Here is a 15,910-nt window from a genome sequence, read left to right as displayed (position 1 = left end):
CCACAAGGGTGTGTGCTCAGCCCCCTCCTGTACTCCCTGTTCACCCATGACTGCGTAGTCATGCACACCTCCAACTCAATCAAGTTTGCAGACGACACAACAGTAGTAGGCTTGATTACGAAAACGATGAGACAGCCTACAGGGAGGAGGTGAGGGCTCTTGGAGTGTGGTGTCAGGAAAATAACCTCTCACTCAACGTCACACAGACAGTGGTGAAGAAGGCGCAACAGAGCCTCTTCAACCTCAGGAGGCTGAAGAAATTTGGCCTGTCACCTAAAACCCTCACAAACCTTTACAGAAGCACAATTGAGAGCATCCCGTCGGGCTGTATCACCGCCTGGTATGGCAATTGCACCGCCCACAACCACAAGGCTCTCCAGAGGGTGGTGCGGTGTGCACAACGCATCACCGGGGGCAAACTACCTGCCCTCCAGGACACCTACAGCACCCGATGTCACAGGAAGCCAAAAAAGATAATCAAGGACAATTACCACCCGAGCCACTGCCTGTTCACCCCGCTATCATCCAGAAGGCGAGGTCAGTACAGGTGTATCAAAGCTGGGACAGAGAGACTGAAAAACAGCTTCTATCTCAAGGCCATCAGACTGTTAAACAGCCATCACTAGCACAGAGAGGCTGCTGCCTACATACAGACTTGAAAATCACTGGCCACTTTAATAATGCCACTTTAAAAATGTTTACATATCTTGCATTACCCTTCTCATATGTATATACTGTATTATATCTATTACATCTTAGCCTATGCCACTGATAATGACATTGCTCATCCATATATTTATATAATCTTATTACATTCCTTTACTTAGATTTGTGTGTATTAGGTTTTTGTTGTGGAACTGTTAGATATTACTTGCTAGATATTGCTGCACTGTCAGAACTAGAAGCACAAGCATTTCGCTACACTTGCAATGACATTTGCTAACCATGTGTATGTGACCAATAAATTGATTTGATTTTGATTGGTGGAGTGCTGCAGAGATTGTTGTCCTTCTTGAAGTTTCTCCATCTGCACAGAGGAACTCTGGAGATGTGTCAGTGACCATCGGGTTCTTGGTCACCTCCCTGACCAAGGCCCTTCTCCAAATCATGTCCAATCAATTGAATTTACCACACGTAGAGTCCAATCAAGTTGTAGAAACATCAAGGATGATCAATGGAAACAGGATACCCCTGAGCTCAATTTCGAGTCTCATAGCAAATACTTATGTAAATAAGGTATCAGTTTTTTATTTTTAATAGATTTGCAAACATTTCTAAAAATCTGTTTTTTGCTTCGTCATTATGGGGTATTGTGTGTAGAATGAGATTTGTATTTATTTAATCCATTTTAGAATAAGGCTGTAACGTAACAAAATGTGGAAAAAGTCAAGGGGTCTGAATACTTTCCGAATGTACTGTATGTCATAACGGCAGGAAGAAAACAGAAAAATAAAAAGACACAGAGGCTGAAATTATTTGAATGAATATATTATGTACAAAAGGACTCTGGCAGTGCAGAATACTTTCACACATTTAAAATATTTGGTAGATTTAGAATGAACAGAGATTACAGTGCTTGAGTTACACATTTTTTATGACTATGTACGACCCAAAAACACTTTCTCCTGAAATTGTGACACGAGATAAATGGATTCGTACTAAAAATCACACGTGCCAAACGAAAAAAGTGGGCTTCACACAGAAATACTTTATTATTCCTTTCTATCAAACTTATAAAACATGCATTGGCCCAAATTAGGGAATACTGTGTACTTGGGGTCATTGAACTAAGAAAATACACTTATGTGAGTCGTTTAAAGATAATATTATAGTGGTTTCTCATGGGACTTTATCCCAATATGAATTTTTTGACCAATCTCTACGAGGCCGGAAACCAGCAACCACAGAAAAGCAGAACCTCCCCACCACATTTAATAACAATTATTTATCTCAGACAGTTACTAAACAAACAGGGCTGTTTCCCAGACTAACCTAAGTCCTGGACTAAAAAATCACTTTCAATGGAGAATCTCTACAAAAAAATACAATAAAGAAAACGTCCCAGAATGTTTTAGCGTCTGGTGAGTAATCATTTGAATTTTAATCGTAAACCAACCAACCACAATGGTCTCACAGGTAAAGAAAATATACATATAAATACGGAAATAAATAGCCAGCACCTGTCTGTACACAGTTTGAGATATAGAGTAGTGTGGACTAAGAAAAAGGACTTTGTGGTGAAGAATTCTCATTTTTAGTGGCAGCTACAGTTCCTCACCCCACCATGAGAGGCTTGTTGTGATTCACTGGATCTTGGAGCAGTTTCCCATATCCAGATTAAGGCAAATCCTGAACTAAAAAGCTCAATTGAAACTCTCCATTAAAAAGTGCTTTTTAGTTAATCACTACGCTTAATCTGGGTCCAGTAAACTGTCCCATTGCGTTTCAAGCCTTAAGTGGCAGAATAAAGAAACCGCTTCCACGTATTACCAGTGCAGACAGCATTTGGTTGGCTACAACCATTCTTTGGTTCAGACTAAATACTGACATGGAAGCCTCATGTCTACAGAACGGTGAGAATCTGAAGATGGAACACAAAAAAGGGAAATACGGTGTAGTTTGGGCACTTCCGTGTCCAAAGCATCTCCTCTACAGTGTTGGGTGTCACGGGGAAAGAGAATGACAGCCTAACGCTGTAGGGACAGACGATAGTGTGAGAAGAGGGCTTTACTGCAAAGTGTTGAACCCATTCCTGGAAACCAACCTCCAATAACTACCATTAGTAAAATCAGAAAGATTTAAACAAAAGATGCAGCTAGCTTTGTCTTACATAGCTTCAACTAGCCACTTTAAACTGCTGAGATGGACCCTCAAGCTTTGGTCTTGCCTACAGACATTCAGTGAGTGTCCCGTAATAGGACACACAGAGAGGGTGCAGGGTCTAGAGAGGGTAGATGGAAACAGAGAACAAGTAACATACTTGGTTCATTTGACAAACAAGGTGCTTATTTCCCAGATATCTTAAGGGCTGGCGAACTAAACTTGAAACAAACATATAGAAAAAAGTTGGAGTCAGTTCTGTGTCAAAATCGCCCAAACAGATGTGGAGTGTGCATTTAAGCTGTTGGCCATCTGGTAGTGGTAAAATGAAACATGGATTAATACATTGAAAAACAAGGTTCTGTTAAGTTGGTGGTACACCTTTCTGCTCCACTCACTCTCTTTTAACTGAGATCTTCACTATGGGCGAAGGCACATTGCAATGGCCCACATAGCTAAGGCCAATAGCCCAGTGTAGCGCAAGCCCTGGAACATGTTCTTTAGGGCATGACAAGGAAAACATTTGAACATTTTTGCCAAAGGAAAATGAATGTTTCTTATTGGAGAAATCCAGGTAGTCCCGATCTGTTTCAGTCTGTTTTATTCCATTTGGTGCCTAACTAACATTACCATTTTAGGAGGCAGGTTGCTTGGCACCAAGGGAGAGTGGAAAGGAGGCACCTCTTTCTTAGGGAGGAACTGAAACGTCAGGGTGAATCTGCTGCAGGCTGGATGGCTGCTGGGTCTTTGGAGTGGTGGTCTTTGTGGTTATTGGTTCTCCTTTGGTGTGGAGGGCCTGGTCCGTTCTGGTCTGGTGGTATTGGCATGGGAAGAGAGAGACATGGATGGGAGATGAGAGGAGAGCCCAGTTACCTAGGCCACAAACCCCAGACAGCAGTAGTACTGATGCCAGCCATAGGGCTAACTGATGCCAGCCGTAGGGCTAACTGATGCCAGCTGTAGGGCTAACTGATGCTAGCCATAGGGCTAACTGATGCCAGCCATAGGGCTAGTAAGGTTTTAAGGCTTCAAGGTGTTGAGGTTCGTTCCCATGCAGAGGCTAAAGGCCCAGCTGTGGTCAAGGGGGACTGTTGATGTCTTCTGGTCCATTATTACAGTCCTAATGCTCTCTTATGTTAAAGCACTCATTATGGTGTCCTCCATTTTATTAGTCTGAATATTGTCCTCCATCACAACAACAGTCCTACTGTTGTCCTTTGGGGGGAGAACACGGTCCATTTAATATCGAGTCCATCGGCTCAGTCAGTGTCCATAATGGGGTCCCAGTTTCAATAAAAGGCCAGAATTGAGGAGGAAAAGTGTCACGGTAAAGTCTTCACCAGTTGTATTGGGTGCATGTGACAAATAAAATTTGATTTGATTTGAAACTGTGCTCAGGGCTGCCAGGGCTTCCGGTCTTTGCCTCTCTGTTCAAGAATGTGTTTGTAGCGACACTTGTCCCCAAAATGGCAACCGGTGGTCCTCCAGAAGTAGCACTCATCTCCGTTCACTGGGCCACAACGTCTGGGACTGGAAAAGGGGCAAGAAGGTTAGAAAGTTACGTAAATGTGATTTTGGGATGAAATTATACAAATATTAAAGTGGGCCACGTGGCTCATCCTCAACGGATTTGCTCTTGCTTTATCATAAAGGGATACTTCAGGATTTTGGCAATGAAGCACTTTATTTTAAAGGGATTCTTCAGGATTTTGGCAATGAAGCCCTTAATCTACTTCCCCAGAGTCAGATGAAGGATTTTCATATGGATTTTTTAACAAGGTGGTGCTGCTGAGTACGGCTGGTTGGGAGGCCCGGAGGGGGGCAGTGCCAAGAATTTTGCGGTTTTGAACACCTGTAATTGCCATTTCCTGTAATCTAGAGCAAAAAAGTTCCTTATATCATAAAGTTTTTTCACAGTGGTGCAGACAGTCAACAAGGTGGCACAGTGGCGCCGTTTCACCTTTCACGTATCTCAGCTTTAAAAGGTGTTTTCTTACCCAGCAGCTGCCTGTTGCAATGCGAGGGGGCTGGTCTTGAGGGGGATGGGTAGAGCCCTCTGGGTGCGATGGTCTGGGTAGCGAACCACCAACCTTGTGTTCTCTATACTGTAGCCCTGTGGGGGAACACATACACCCACAAAATACAAATACATTACGGTCAATAGAATAGAAAACTTCACTGTGCATTTCTGTAATAAATATAAAACATTCAAATATATATTTAATAAAACAAGACATTCAAAAAAAAAAACACTGAAAAGAGCCACATTATGACCTCACAGAAGGCCACTCACGTGGAGTTTCTCCATGGCCCGCGATGCCATGTTGGCGTTCTTGAAGTTGACGAAGGCACAGAACCGCTCGTGGAGAACTCGTATGCTGTCTATCTCCCCGTAGGTTTTAAAGAGGTCCAATAGGTGTTTCTCAGTCAGCTCAGAGGTCACGTTCCCCACCCAGAGAGACGCACAAGGGGACCTGAAGGAGGAAGAGAGAGGCCGAATAGGGAAGAGACATCACTTACGTCCACACAGATGTCAAGTTACACACACACTTGTCCACACCAAATAAGGAAATCAAAAATGTATGTTTTTCTATTGGGGGCCATGACCCCTGACCCTTATTGGGTCAATGAGATAGGATAATATCCACCTACCCTGGCAAGCCCAATGAGGAATCCTGGCTCACCACTGAGGAGAGAGAAGGCAACAACTGACTTTATTTGTAACCTTCTACAATTCAGCAATAACTCACAGAAATGTCTTCTCTTTCCTTCCCATTCCATTTAAATTAGACTAATTCCTGACATTGCTGCCCTCTTGGCTTAAGAAGAGGAATTGCATGTATTTCCATACCACTGGCACGGCATGCACAATGGTGTGTGTGTGTGTGTGTGTGTGTGTGTGTGTGTGTCCTCACCACTAGAAGCCTCAGGTGAGGTCAGCACAGCCTGTAGAGTGGTGAATCGCTCCAGCAGCAACACACTCTGCACCTCCTCAAAACCCAGATCCTAGAGACAGAGAGAGTGAGAGTTAGAGTGAGAGAGACACACACACAGAGCGAGAGAGAGCGACACACAGAGCGAGAGAGACACACAAAGCGAGAGAGAGCGACACACAGAGCGAGAGAGAGCGACACACAGAGCGAGAGAGATCGACACAGAGAGAGACAGAGCGAGAGAGACACACAGAGCGAGAGAGACACACACTGAGCGAGAGAGACACACACAGAGCGAGAGAGACACACACAGAGCGAGAGAGAGACACACAGAGCGAGAGAGAGACACAGAGCGAGAGAGAGAGACACAGAGCGAGAGAGAGAGACACAGAGCGAGAGAGAGAGACACAGAGCGAGAGAGAGAGACACACAGAGCGAGACACACAGAGCGAGACACACAGAGCGAGACACACAGAGCGAGAGAGAGACACACAGAGCGAGAGAGAGACACACAGAGCGAGAGAGAGAGACACACAGAGCGAGAGAGAGAGACACACAGAGCAAGAGACACAGAGCGAGAGAGAGACACAGAGCGAGAGAGAGCGACACAGAGCGAGAGACAGAGAGAGAGAGAGACACACAGAGACACAGAGAGAGACACACAGAGACACAGAGAGAGAGAGAGACACACAGAGACACAGAGAGAGAGCGACACAGAGAGACAGAGCAAGAGAGAGACACAGAGCGAGAGAGAGACACAGAGCGAGAGAGAGACACAGAGAGAGAGAGAGATAGACACAGAGAGAGAGAGCGAGACAGAGACAGAGCAAGAGACACAGAGCGAGAGAGAGACACACAGAGCGAGAGAGAGACACACAGAGCGAGAGAGAGACACACAGAGCGAGAGAGAGACACACAGAGCGAGAGAGAGACACACAGAGCGAGAGAGAGACACACAGAGCGAGAGAGAGACACACAGAGCGAGAGAGAGACACACAGAGCGAGAGAGAGACACACACAGAGCGAGAGAGAGACACACAGCGAGAGACACACACAAAGCGAGAGAGAGACACACAGCGCGAGAGAGAGACACACAGCGCGAGAGAGACACACAGAGCGAGACACACAGCGCGAGAGACACACAGAGAGAGAGAGAGAGCGTGCGAGACACACACAGAGAGAGCGACACACAGAGAGAGAGACACACAGCGAGAGAGACACAGAGAGAGAGAGACACACAGAGAGAGCGAGAGACACAGAGAGAGCGAGAGACACAGAGAGAGAGACACAGAGAGAGAGCGCGCGAGAGAGAATGTGAGAGCGCGAGAGAGAGCGAGAGCGAGAGCACGTGAGAGCGAGCGAGAGAACGTGAGAGCGAGCGAGAGAACGTGAGAGCGAGCGAGAGAACGTGAGAGCGAGCGAGAGAACGTGAGAGCGAGCGAGAGAACGTGAGAGCGAGACACACAGAGTGAGCGAGAAACACAGAGAGCGCAAGAAACACAGAGAGCGCGAGAGAGGGAGCGCGAGAGAGAGGGAGGCGAGAGAGAGGGAGCAAGAGAGAGGGAGCAAGAGAGAGGGAGCGCGAGAGAGAGGGAGCGCGAGAGAGTGAGAGAGAGAGCGCAAGAGAGAGCGAGAGAGAGAGCGCGAGAGCAAGAGAGCGTGAGAGCGCGCGAGAAAGCGCGAGAGAGAGCGCGCGAGAGAATGCGAGAGAGAGCGCGAGAGAGAGCGAGAGCGTGAGAGAGTGCGAGAGCGAGAGCGTGAGAGAGTGCGAGAGCGAGAGCGTGAGAGAGAGCGAGAGCGTGAGAGAGAGCGAGAGCGTGAGAGAGAGCGAGAGCGTGAGAGAGAGCGAGAGCGTGAGAGAGAGCGAGAGCGTGAGAGAGAGCGAGAGCGTGAGAGAGAACGCGAGAGCGTGAGAGCAAGCGAGAGCACGTGAGAGCGAGCGAGATAACGTGAGAGCGAGCGAGAGAACGTGAGAGCGAGAAACAGAGAGCGCGAGAGAGGGAGCGCGAGAGAGAACGCGAGAGAATGAGAGCGAGCGCGAGAGAGCGCGAGAGAGCGCGAGAGAGAGCGCGAGAGAGAGCGCGAGAGAGAGCGCGAGAGAGAGCGCGAGAGAGAGCGCGAGAGAGAGCGCGAGAGAGAGCGCGAGAGAGAGCGCGAGAGAGAGCGCGAGAGAGAGCGCGAGAGAGAGCGAGAGAGAGCGCGAGAGAGAGCGCGAGAGAGAGCGCGAGAGAGAGCGCGAGAGAGAGCGCGAGAGAGAGCGCGCGAGAGAGCGCGAGAGAGAGCGCGAGCGTGAGAGAATGCGAGAGAAAGCGAGAGCGTGAGCGAGAGCGTGAGAGAGAGCGTGAGAGAGAGCGTGAGAGAGAACGTGAGAGAGAGCGTGAGCGAGAGCACGTGAGAGAGAGCGAGAGCACGTGAGAGAGAGCGAGAGCACGTGAGAGCGAGTGAGAGCAAGCGAGAGAACGTGAGAGCGAGACACACAGAGAGAGCGAGACACACAGAGAGAGCGAGACACACAGAGAGAGCGAGACACACAAAGAGCGCGAGAAACACAGAGAGCGCGAGAGAGAGGGAGCGCAAGAGAGAGGGAGCGCGAGAGAGCGCGTACATACCCCAACCAGTGACCGTACGTACATACCCCAACCAGAAGCCATGGATTACAGGAAACATCCGCACTGAGCTAAAGGGTAGAGCTGCCGCTTTCAAGGAGCGGGACTCTAACCCGGACGCTTATAAGAAATCCCGCTATGCCCTCCGACGAACCATCAAACAGGCAAAGAGTCAATACAGGACTAAGATTGAATCGTACTACACCGGCTCTGACGCTCGTCGGATGTGGCAGAGCCTGAAAACTATTACAGACTACAAAGGGAAGCACAGCCGCGAGCTGCCCAGTGACACAAGATTTCCAGACGAGCTAAACCACTTCTATGCTCGCGTCGAGGCAAGCAACACTGAAGCATGCATGAGAGCACCAGCTGTTCCGGATGACTATGTGATCACGCTCTCCGTAGCCGATGTGAGTAAGACTTTTAAGCAGGTCAACATTCACAAGGCCGCAGGGCCAGACGGATTACCAGGACTTGTACTCCGAGCATGTGCTGACCAACTGGCAAGTGTCTTCACTGACATTTTCAACATGTCCATGACTGAGTCTGTAATACCAATATGTTTCAAGCAGACCACCATAGTCCCCGTGCCCAAGGACACTAAGATAACCTGCCTAAATGACTACCGACCCGTACCACTGACGTCTGTAGCCATGAAGTGCTTTGAAAGGCTGGTCATGGCTCACATCAACACCATTATCCTAGAAACCCTAGACCCACTCCAATTTGCATACCGCCCCAACAGATCCACAGATGATGCAATCTCTATTGCACTCCACACTGCCCTTTCCCACCTGGACAAGAGGAACACCTACGTGAGAATGCTATTCATTGACTACAGCTCAGCATTCAACACCATAGTGCCCTCAAAGCTCATCACTAAGCTAAGGATCCTGGGACTAAACACCTCCCTCTGTAACTGGATCCTGGACTTCCTGACGGGCCGCCCCCAGGTGGTAAGGGTTTGATTTGATTTGAGAGAGCGAGAGAACGCGACAGCGAGAGAGCGAGAGACAGCGAGAGAGAAAGACAGAGCGAGACAGCGAGCGACAGCGAGAGAGAGAGACTGTTAGGAAGCAAGACTAAGGATCCATCCCAACAGTCTATAGAGTGGTGTCCTCTCCTCTTCTGGAGAGTCAACACAATGATTTCCCTGTCCTGGGTTTTCAGATGTAGGACTATTCAAAAGGACAAACAGTGCATGATTACTTGTGTGTACACTAGCTCAGTGGTTTTCAAACCTCTCCTCAGTGACCCCTAGACGTTTCACCTTTTTGTTGGAGCTTTTTAATAATTGGTCCCGTTATGCCTGGCGAAAACCAAACACTGCATTCCACAGTAAGAACCTCATACCAACGGTCAAGCATTGTGGTGGTAGTGTGATGGTTTGCTGCCTCAGGTCATGGACAACTTTCCTTAATAGAAGGAACCATGAATTCTGCTCTGTATCAGATAATTCTACAGGAGACTGTCAGGCCAGCTGGGCATGCAGCAAGACAATGATCCAAAACACAAAATCAAGTCTACATGAAAATGGTTAAAAAGCAACAAATTTGAAGTTTTGGAATGGCCTAGTCAAAGTCCAGACCTAATCCCAATTGAAATGTTGTTGCAGGACTTGAAACGAGCAGTTCATGCTTAGAAACCCACAAATGTCGCTGAGTTAAAGCAGTTCTGCATGCAAGAGTGGGCCCAAATTCCTCCAAAGAGATGTGAGAGACTGATCAACAACTACAGGAAGCATTTGGTTGCAGTCATTGCAGCTAAACGTGGCACAACCAGTTATTCAGTGTAAGTGGGCAATTACTTTTTCACACAGGGGAATTGGGTGTTGCATAACTTCGTTAATTAAAAAAATAAAATAAGTATCCATTTTTTCTGTTATTTTTAAACTCAGGTTCCCTTGAACTAATATTAGGTTTTGGTTGAAGATCTGATAACATTCAGTATCAGAAATATGAAAAAATAGAGAAAATCAGAAAGGGGGCAAGTACTTTTACACAGCCCTGTACATGGAACGGTTGGTGGTCTCAAAGTAGAGGTTTGAAAAGCACTAGCCTAAACTCCTCCTGTCCTCTACTGCTTTTCCTCAAAGAAAGGAGACAAGGAAACAGTTTAGGGGATCTGTAACATAGCTATACTTTGCTATTTCCCATACGTATCGTGAGCACGTTGGTAGCACATAGCCACATTTGTGTATTCAGAGATGTGTTTGTTTACCATTAGCTGTAAGACTTTGCAGTTGAAGAGATCGTTGACAGCCTCCTCACAGTCTTTATCCAGCTTCAGCACCTGTTCCATGGCTTTCTCCGCCTCACTGTACCGCTACAAACACACACGCTTAGAGGTCAAGACACAAAATGCCTGCATAAACCTATATTACATAATTTATGAATAATCACTAAATGGAGAATTTGCATCCTATAGAATAGATTACAATAGAACAGGAGAGGACAGTTATGCAGTCTGTGGTCCACCTTCATCCCAATGAGTGCGCTGCCCTTGCGGAAGTATCCTTTAGGCCAGTCAGGTGCAAGCTGGATGGACCTCTCAGCATCAGACAACGCCTGGGGGTACTGCTCCAAACAGCTATAGCAGTACGACCGGTTCCCAAAGAACCTGGAAGGACGGACAGATAAACACACACGGACAGATGGAGACGTGCACATATAAAAACACACATGCATACAGACACACAGAGGGTAAATTGTTGTTTATAGTCTATGTCATACTGTATCAATGTATTGATGTCGGCTCGATACAGTGAGCTCCAAGAGTATTGGGACAGTGACATGTATTACTTTTTTTGGCTTTGAAATTAAATTGTAGACTGTCAGCATTAATTTGAGAGTATTCATCCATATCGGGTGAACCGTTTAGGAATTACAGCACTTTTTGTACATAGTGCCCCCATTTTAGGGGACCAAAAGTATTGGGACAAATTCACTTATATGTGTATTAAAGAAGTAAAAAGTTTAATATTTGGTCCGATATTCCTAGAACACAATGATTACATCAAGCTAGTGACTACAAACTTGCTGGATGCATTTGCTGTTTGTTTTGGTTGTGTTTCAGATTATTTTGTGCCCAAGATAAATGAATGATAAACAATGTAGTGTCATTTTGGAGTCACTTTTATTGTAAATAAGAATAGAATGTTTCTCAACACTTCTACATTAATATGGATGCTACCATGATTACGGATAATCCTGAATGAATCGTGAATAAGTGAGTGAGAAAGTTAGAGGCATAAATATCATACACCCCCAAAAATGCTAACCTCCCCTGTTACAACAAAAATTGTGTCACTGTCCCAATACTTTTGGAGCTCACTGTAACTAGCGTATTGAGGTCAGAGGTCATGCGGTAGTAAGTCATATAATGCAGATATATAACATGTAATGGTGTGATATTACCTGTAATCCTTTGGGTCGTATCTGATGGCTTCTGTAAACATAATGATGGCCTGAGAATACTGGCCCTCCTGCACCAGCTTGATCCCTTTTTCTACAGGACGGACACACACAGCCAGAGGCTCAAATGTACAAACAACATCTGAGCATGTTTGCACAGCAATGTGTGCGCACGTGTGTGCGTGCCCGTGTGAGGGTGTGTACAGAGAGTAGTGTGTGTAATTGATCACTGCCTAACGCTGCCACACCTGGATGGATGGATAAACGTGCACACTCACCTGTCAACGAGGCGCTTCTCTTAGTCACAGCATCTGTTCCATTCACCTGAAGAAACCAGAACATGTTCCGAAAATGTAGGGCAAAACGTTCATTTGTTTGCATATTCACTCCCTAGAGTTTTTCCAACCTAGGAACCTGTTTATTGTCACTGTCACCTACAGCTTTAGGCCTAGGTTGCTGTTATGCTAATAAGGACTTGGTGGAAATGTGTTTTAAAAAAGCACTTAGGCCTAGGCTATATCAGTAAAATGTGACACTTTCTATGAATTTATATAGATTAAATTGTTGGTCACCTCCGACCCAGTGACACGAGTGACCGTGCTCTAGCATGTGCACTGAGGCAGCAGTGTGTGTGTGTGTGTGTGTGTGTGTGTCTAAGACTATGAAAGGTCAAAACACAGAAACATTCCAAGAACTGTTTACGGTTTAAGAACTTCCAGATCCAGAGTTCACCTTGCCTTAGGGAGGACATTGAACCTGCCACAGCCTAAAGCTATCAACACGAGGGGAGACGATATAAATGTAACACTTTTTGCCTTTTGCTTATTTATGAAAAGATTAATACTATTTATATACAATCTAACTCAAACAAACATACAGTACCAGTCAAAAGTTTGGACACACCTACTCATTCAAGGGTTTTTCTTTATTTTAACTATTTTCTACATTGTAGAATAATAGGTGAAGACATCAACACTATGAAATAACACATATGGAATCATGTAGTAAGAAAAAAGTGTTAAACAAATCAAAATATATTTTATATTTGAGATTCTTCAAAGTAGCCACCCTTTGCCTTGATGACAGCTTTGCACACTCTTGGCATTCTCTCAACCAGCTTCATGAAGTTAAAAGTTAATTTGTGGAATTTCTTTCCTTCTTAATGCATCGAGCCAATCAGTTGTGTTATGACAAGGTAGGGTTGGTATACAGAAGATAGCCCTATTTGGTAACAGACCAAGTCCATATTATGGCAAGAACAGCTCAAATAAGCAAAGAGAAATTACCATTGTTACTTTAAGACATGAATGTCAGTCAATCCGGAACATTTCAAGAACTTTGAAAGTTTCTTCAAGTGCAGTCGCAAAAACCATCAAGCGCTATGATGAAACTGGCTCTCATGAGGACCGCCAAAGTAAAGGAAGACCCAGAGTTACATCTGCTGCAGAGGATAAGTTCATTAGAGTTACCAGCCTCAGAAATTGCAGCCCAAATAAATGCTTCACAGAGTTCAAGTAACAAACACATCTCAACATCAACTGTTCAGAGGAAACTGCGTGAATCAGGCCTTCATGGTCGAATTGCTGCAAAGAAACCACTACTAAAAGGACACCAATAAGAAGAAGAGACTTGCTTGGGCCAAGAAACACGAGCAATGGACATTAGACCGGAGGAAATCTATCCTTTGGTCTGATGAGTCCAAATTAGAGATTTTTGGTTCCAACCGCCATGTCTTTGTGAGACGCAGAGTAGGTGAACGGATGATCTCTGCATGTGTGGTTCCCACTGTGAAGCATGGAGGAGGTGGTGTGATGGTGCTTTGCCGGTGACAATGTCGGTGATTTATTTAGAATTCAAAGCGCATGGCTACCACAGCATTCTGCAGCGATACGCCATCCTGGTTTGCGCTTAGGGGGACTATCCTTTATTTTTCAACAGGACAATGACCCAACACACCTCCAGGCAGTGTAAGGGCTATTGACCAAGAAGGAGAGTGATGGAGTGCTGCATCAGATGACCTGGCCTCCACAATCACCCAAACTCAACCCAATTGAGATGGTTTGGGATGAGTTGGACCGCAGAGTGAAGGAAAGGAAGCCAACAAGTGCTCCGCATATGTGGGAACTCCTTCAAGACTGTTGGGAAAGCATTCCAGGTGAAGCTGGTTGAGAAAATGCCAAGAGTGTGCAAAGCTGTCATCAAGGCAAAGGGTGTCTACTTTGAAGAATCTCAAATATAAAACATATTTAGATTTGTTTAACACTTTTCTGGTTAATATAGGATTCCATATGTGTTATATTATAGTTTTGATGTCTTCACTATTATTCTACAACGTATAAATTAGTAAAAATAAAGAAAGACCCTTGAATGAGTAGGTGTGTCCAAAATTTTGACTGGTACGGTATGTCTCAGCTACCATTACACAATAACTACGTTTCTAGGACATACCAGTCGTTTACTATTTAACCGAGAGTGGCGGAAGTGAAATGTTACAATTGGCCCCGTATGTGGGGTTAAATGTAACAGGCTGCGCTGCAGGGAAAAACAAATGCTATTTGCTGAATATTAGGAGTACAGCATTATTAGGAGTACAGTATTATTAGGAGTACAGTATTATTAGGAGTACAGTATTATTTCTGGCACTGTTGTAAAGTTGAGATTCTCCCCTTTTGAAGGAAATGACTTCAACGGTTATGATGGGGAGAAAATCTGAATTGTAAATTGTTTAACCTGTAGCCAAGGCTTTATAGCCATATGGTTAATTATGGCTGGCATTGGTTACAATCTGCCACAATAGCAATGTTGCCAGCTAAGGTACAGTGCATTCAGAAATTATTCAGACCCATTGACTTTTTCCACATTACTTAACAGCCTTATTCTAAAATGGATTAAACAAAAATCCCCCCCCCCTAAATCAATCTACACACAATACCCCATAATGACAAAGCAAAAACAGGTTAAGAAATTTTTGCAAATGTATGTATAACAAAACAAAAACTGAAATATGACATTTACATAAGTATCCAGACCCTTTACTCAGTACTTTGTTGAAGCGCCTTTGGCAGCGATTACAGCCTCGAGTCTTCTTGGGTATGACGCTACAAGCTTGGCACACCTGTATTTGGGGAGTTTCTCCCATTCTTCTCTGCAGATCCTTTCAAGCTCTGTTAGGTTGGATGGGGAGCATCGCTGCACAGTTATTTTCAGGTCTCTCCAAAGATATTAGATCGGGTTCAAGTCCGGGCTCTGGCTGGGCCACTCAAGGACATTCAGAGACTTGTCCCGAAGCCACTCATGCGTTGTCTTGCCTGTGTGCTTAGGGTCGTTGTCCTGTATGAAGGTGAACCTTCGCCCCAGTCTGAGGTCCTGAGAGCTCTGGAGCAGGTTTTCATCAATGATCTCTCTGTACTTTGCTCCGTTCATCTTTCCCTCGATCCTGACTAGTCTCCCAGTCCCTGCAGCTGAAAAACATCCCAACAGCATGACTCTGCAACCACCATGCTTCACCGTAGGGATGGTGCCAGGTTTCCTCCAGACGTGACACTTGGCATTCAGGCCAAATAGTTCAATCTTGGTTTCATCAAACCAGAGAATCTTGTTTCTCATGGTCTGAGAGTCCTTTAGGTGCCCTTTGGCAAACTGCAAGTGGGCTGTCATGTGCCTTTTACTGAGGAGTGGCTTACTTCTGGCCACTATCATAAAAGGCCTGATTGGTGGGGTACTGGAGAGATGGTTGTCGCTCTGGAAGGTTCTCCCATCTCCACAGAGGAACTCTGGAGATCTGTCAGAGTGACCATCGGGTACTTGGTCACCTCCATGACCAAGGCCCTTCTCCCCTGATTGCTCAGTTTGGACGGGCGGCCAGCTATAGGAAGAGTTTGAGGTTCCAAACTTCTTCAATTTAAGAATGATGGAGGCCACTGTGTTCTTGGGGACCTTCAAAGCTGGAGAAATATTTTGCTACCCTTCCCCAGATCTGTGCCTCGACATAATCCTGTCTTGGAGCTCTAAGGACAATTACTTCGACCTCATGGCTTGGTTTTTGCTCTGACATGCACTGTCAACTGTGGGACCTTATATAGACAGGTGTGCACCTTTCCAAATCATGTCCAATTATAGAATATACCACAGGTGGACT

General features: G+C 45.6%; 1 protein-coding gene across 2 annotated transcripts in view; it reads right to left on the bottom strand.

The window, feature by feature from the left end:
- Positions 1 to 1,472: 1,472 nt before the first annotated feature.
- Positions 1,473 to 15,910, bottom strand: part of LOC123484138 (hsp70-Hsp90 organizing protein 2-like) — a 38,379-nt gene continuing 23,941 nt past the window's right edge. For both annotated transcript variants that reach the window (XM_045214159.1, XM_045214158.1), the window contains exons 7-15: positions 12,051 to 12,096; positions 11,776 to 11,866; positions 10,837 to 10,978; positions 10,580 to 10,684; positions 5,736 to 5,826; positions 5,473 to 5,506; positions 5,114 to 5,294; positions 4,818 to 4,933; positions 1,473 to 4,350 (exon numbers count right to left, since the gene is read on the bottom strand). In XM_045214159.1, coding sequence (XP_045070094.1) covers positions 4,215 to 4,350; positions 4,818 to 4,933; positions 5,114 to 5,294; positions 5,473 to 5,506; positions 5,736 to 5,826; positions 10,580 to 10,684; positions 10,837 to 10,978; positions 11,776 to 11,866; positions 12,051 to 12,096 — 942 coding nt within the window. In that variant the 3' untranslated portion in view covers positions 1,473 to 4,214. The remainder of the gene's footprint in view (positions 4,351 to 4,817; positions 4,934 to 5,113; positions 5,295 to 5,472; positions 5,507 to 5,735; positions 5,827 to 10,579; positions 10,685 to 10,836; positions 10,979 to 11,775; positions 11,867 to 12,050; positions 12,097 to 15,910) is intronic.

This window comes from Coregonus clupeaformis, unplaced genomic scaffold (genome assembly GCF_020615455.1).
Source record: "Coregonus clupeaformis isolate EN_2021a unplaced genomic scaffold, ASM2061545v1 scaf0203, whole genome shotgun sequence".
Lineage (NCBI taxonomy): Eukaryota > Metazoa > Chordata > Actinopteri > Salmoniformes > Salmonidae > Coregonus > Coregonus clupeaformis.
The sequence above is the reverse complement of the archived record's forward strand: the minus strand, read 5'-3'. Positions and strand labels throughout refer to the sequence as shown.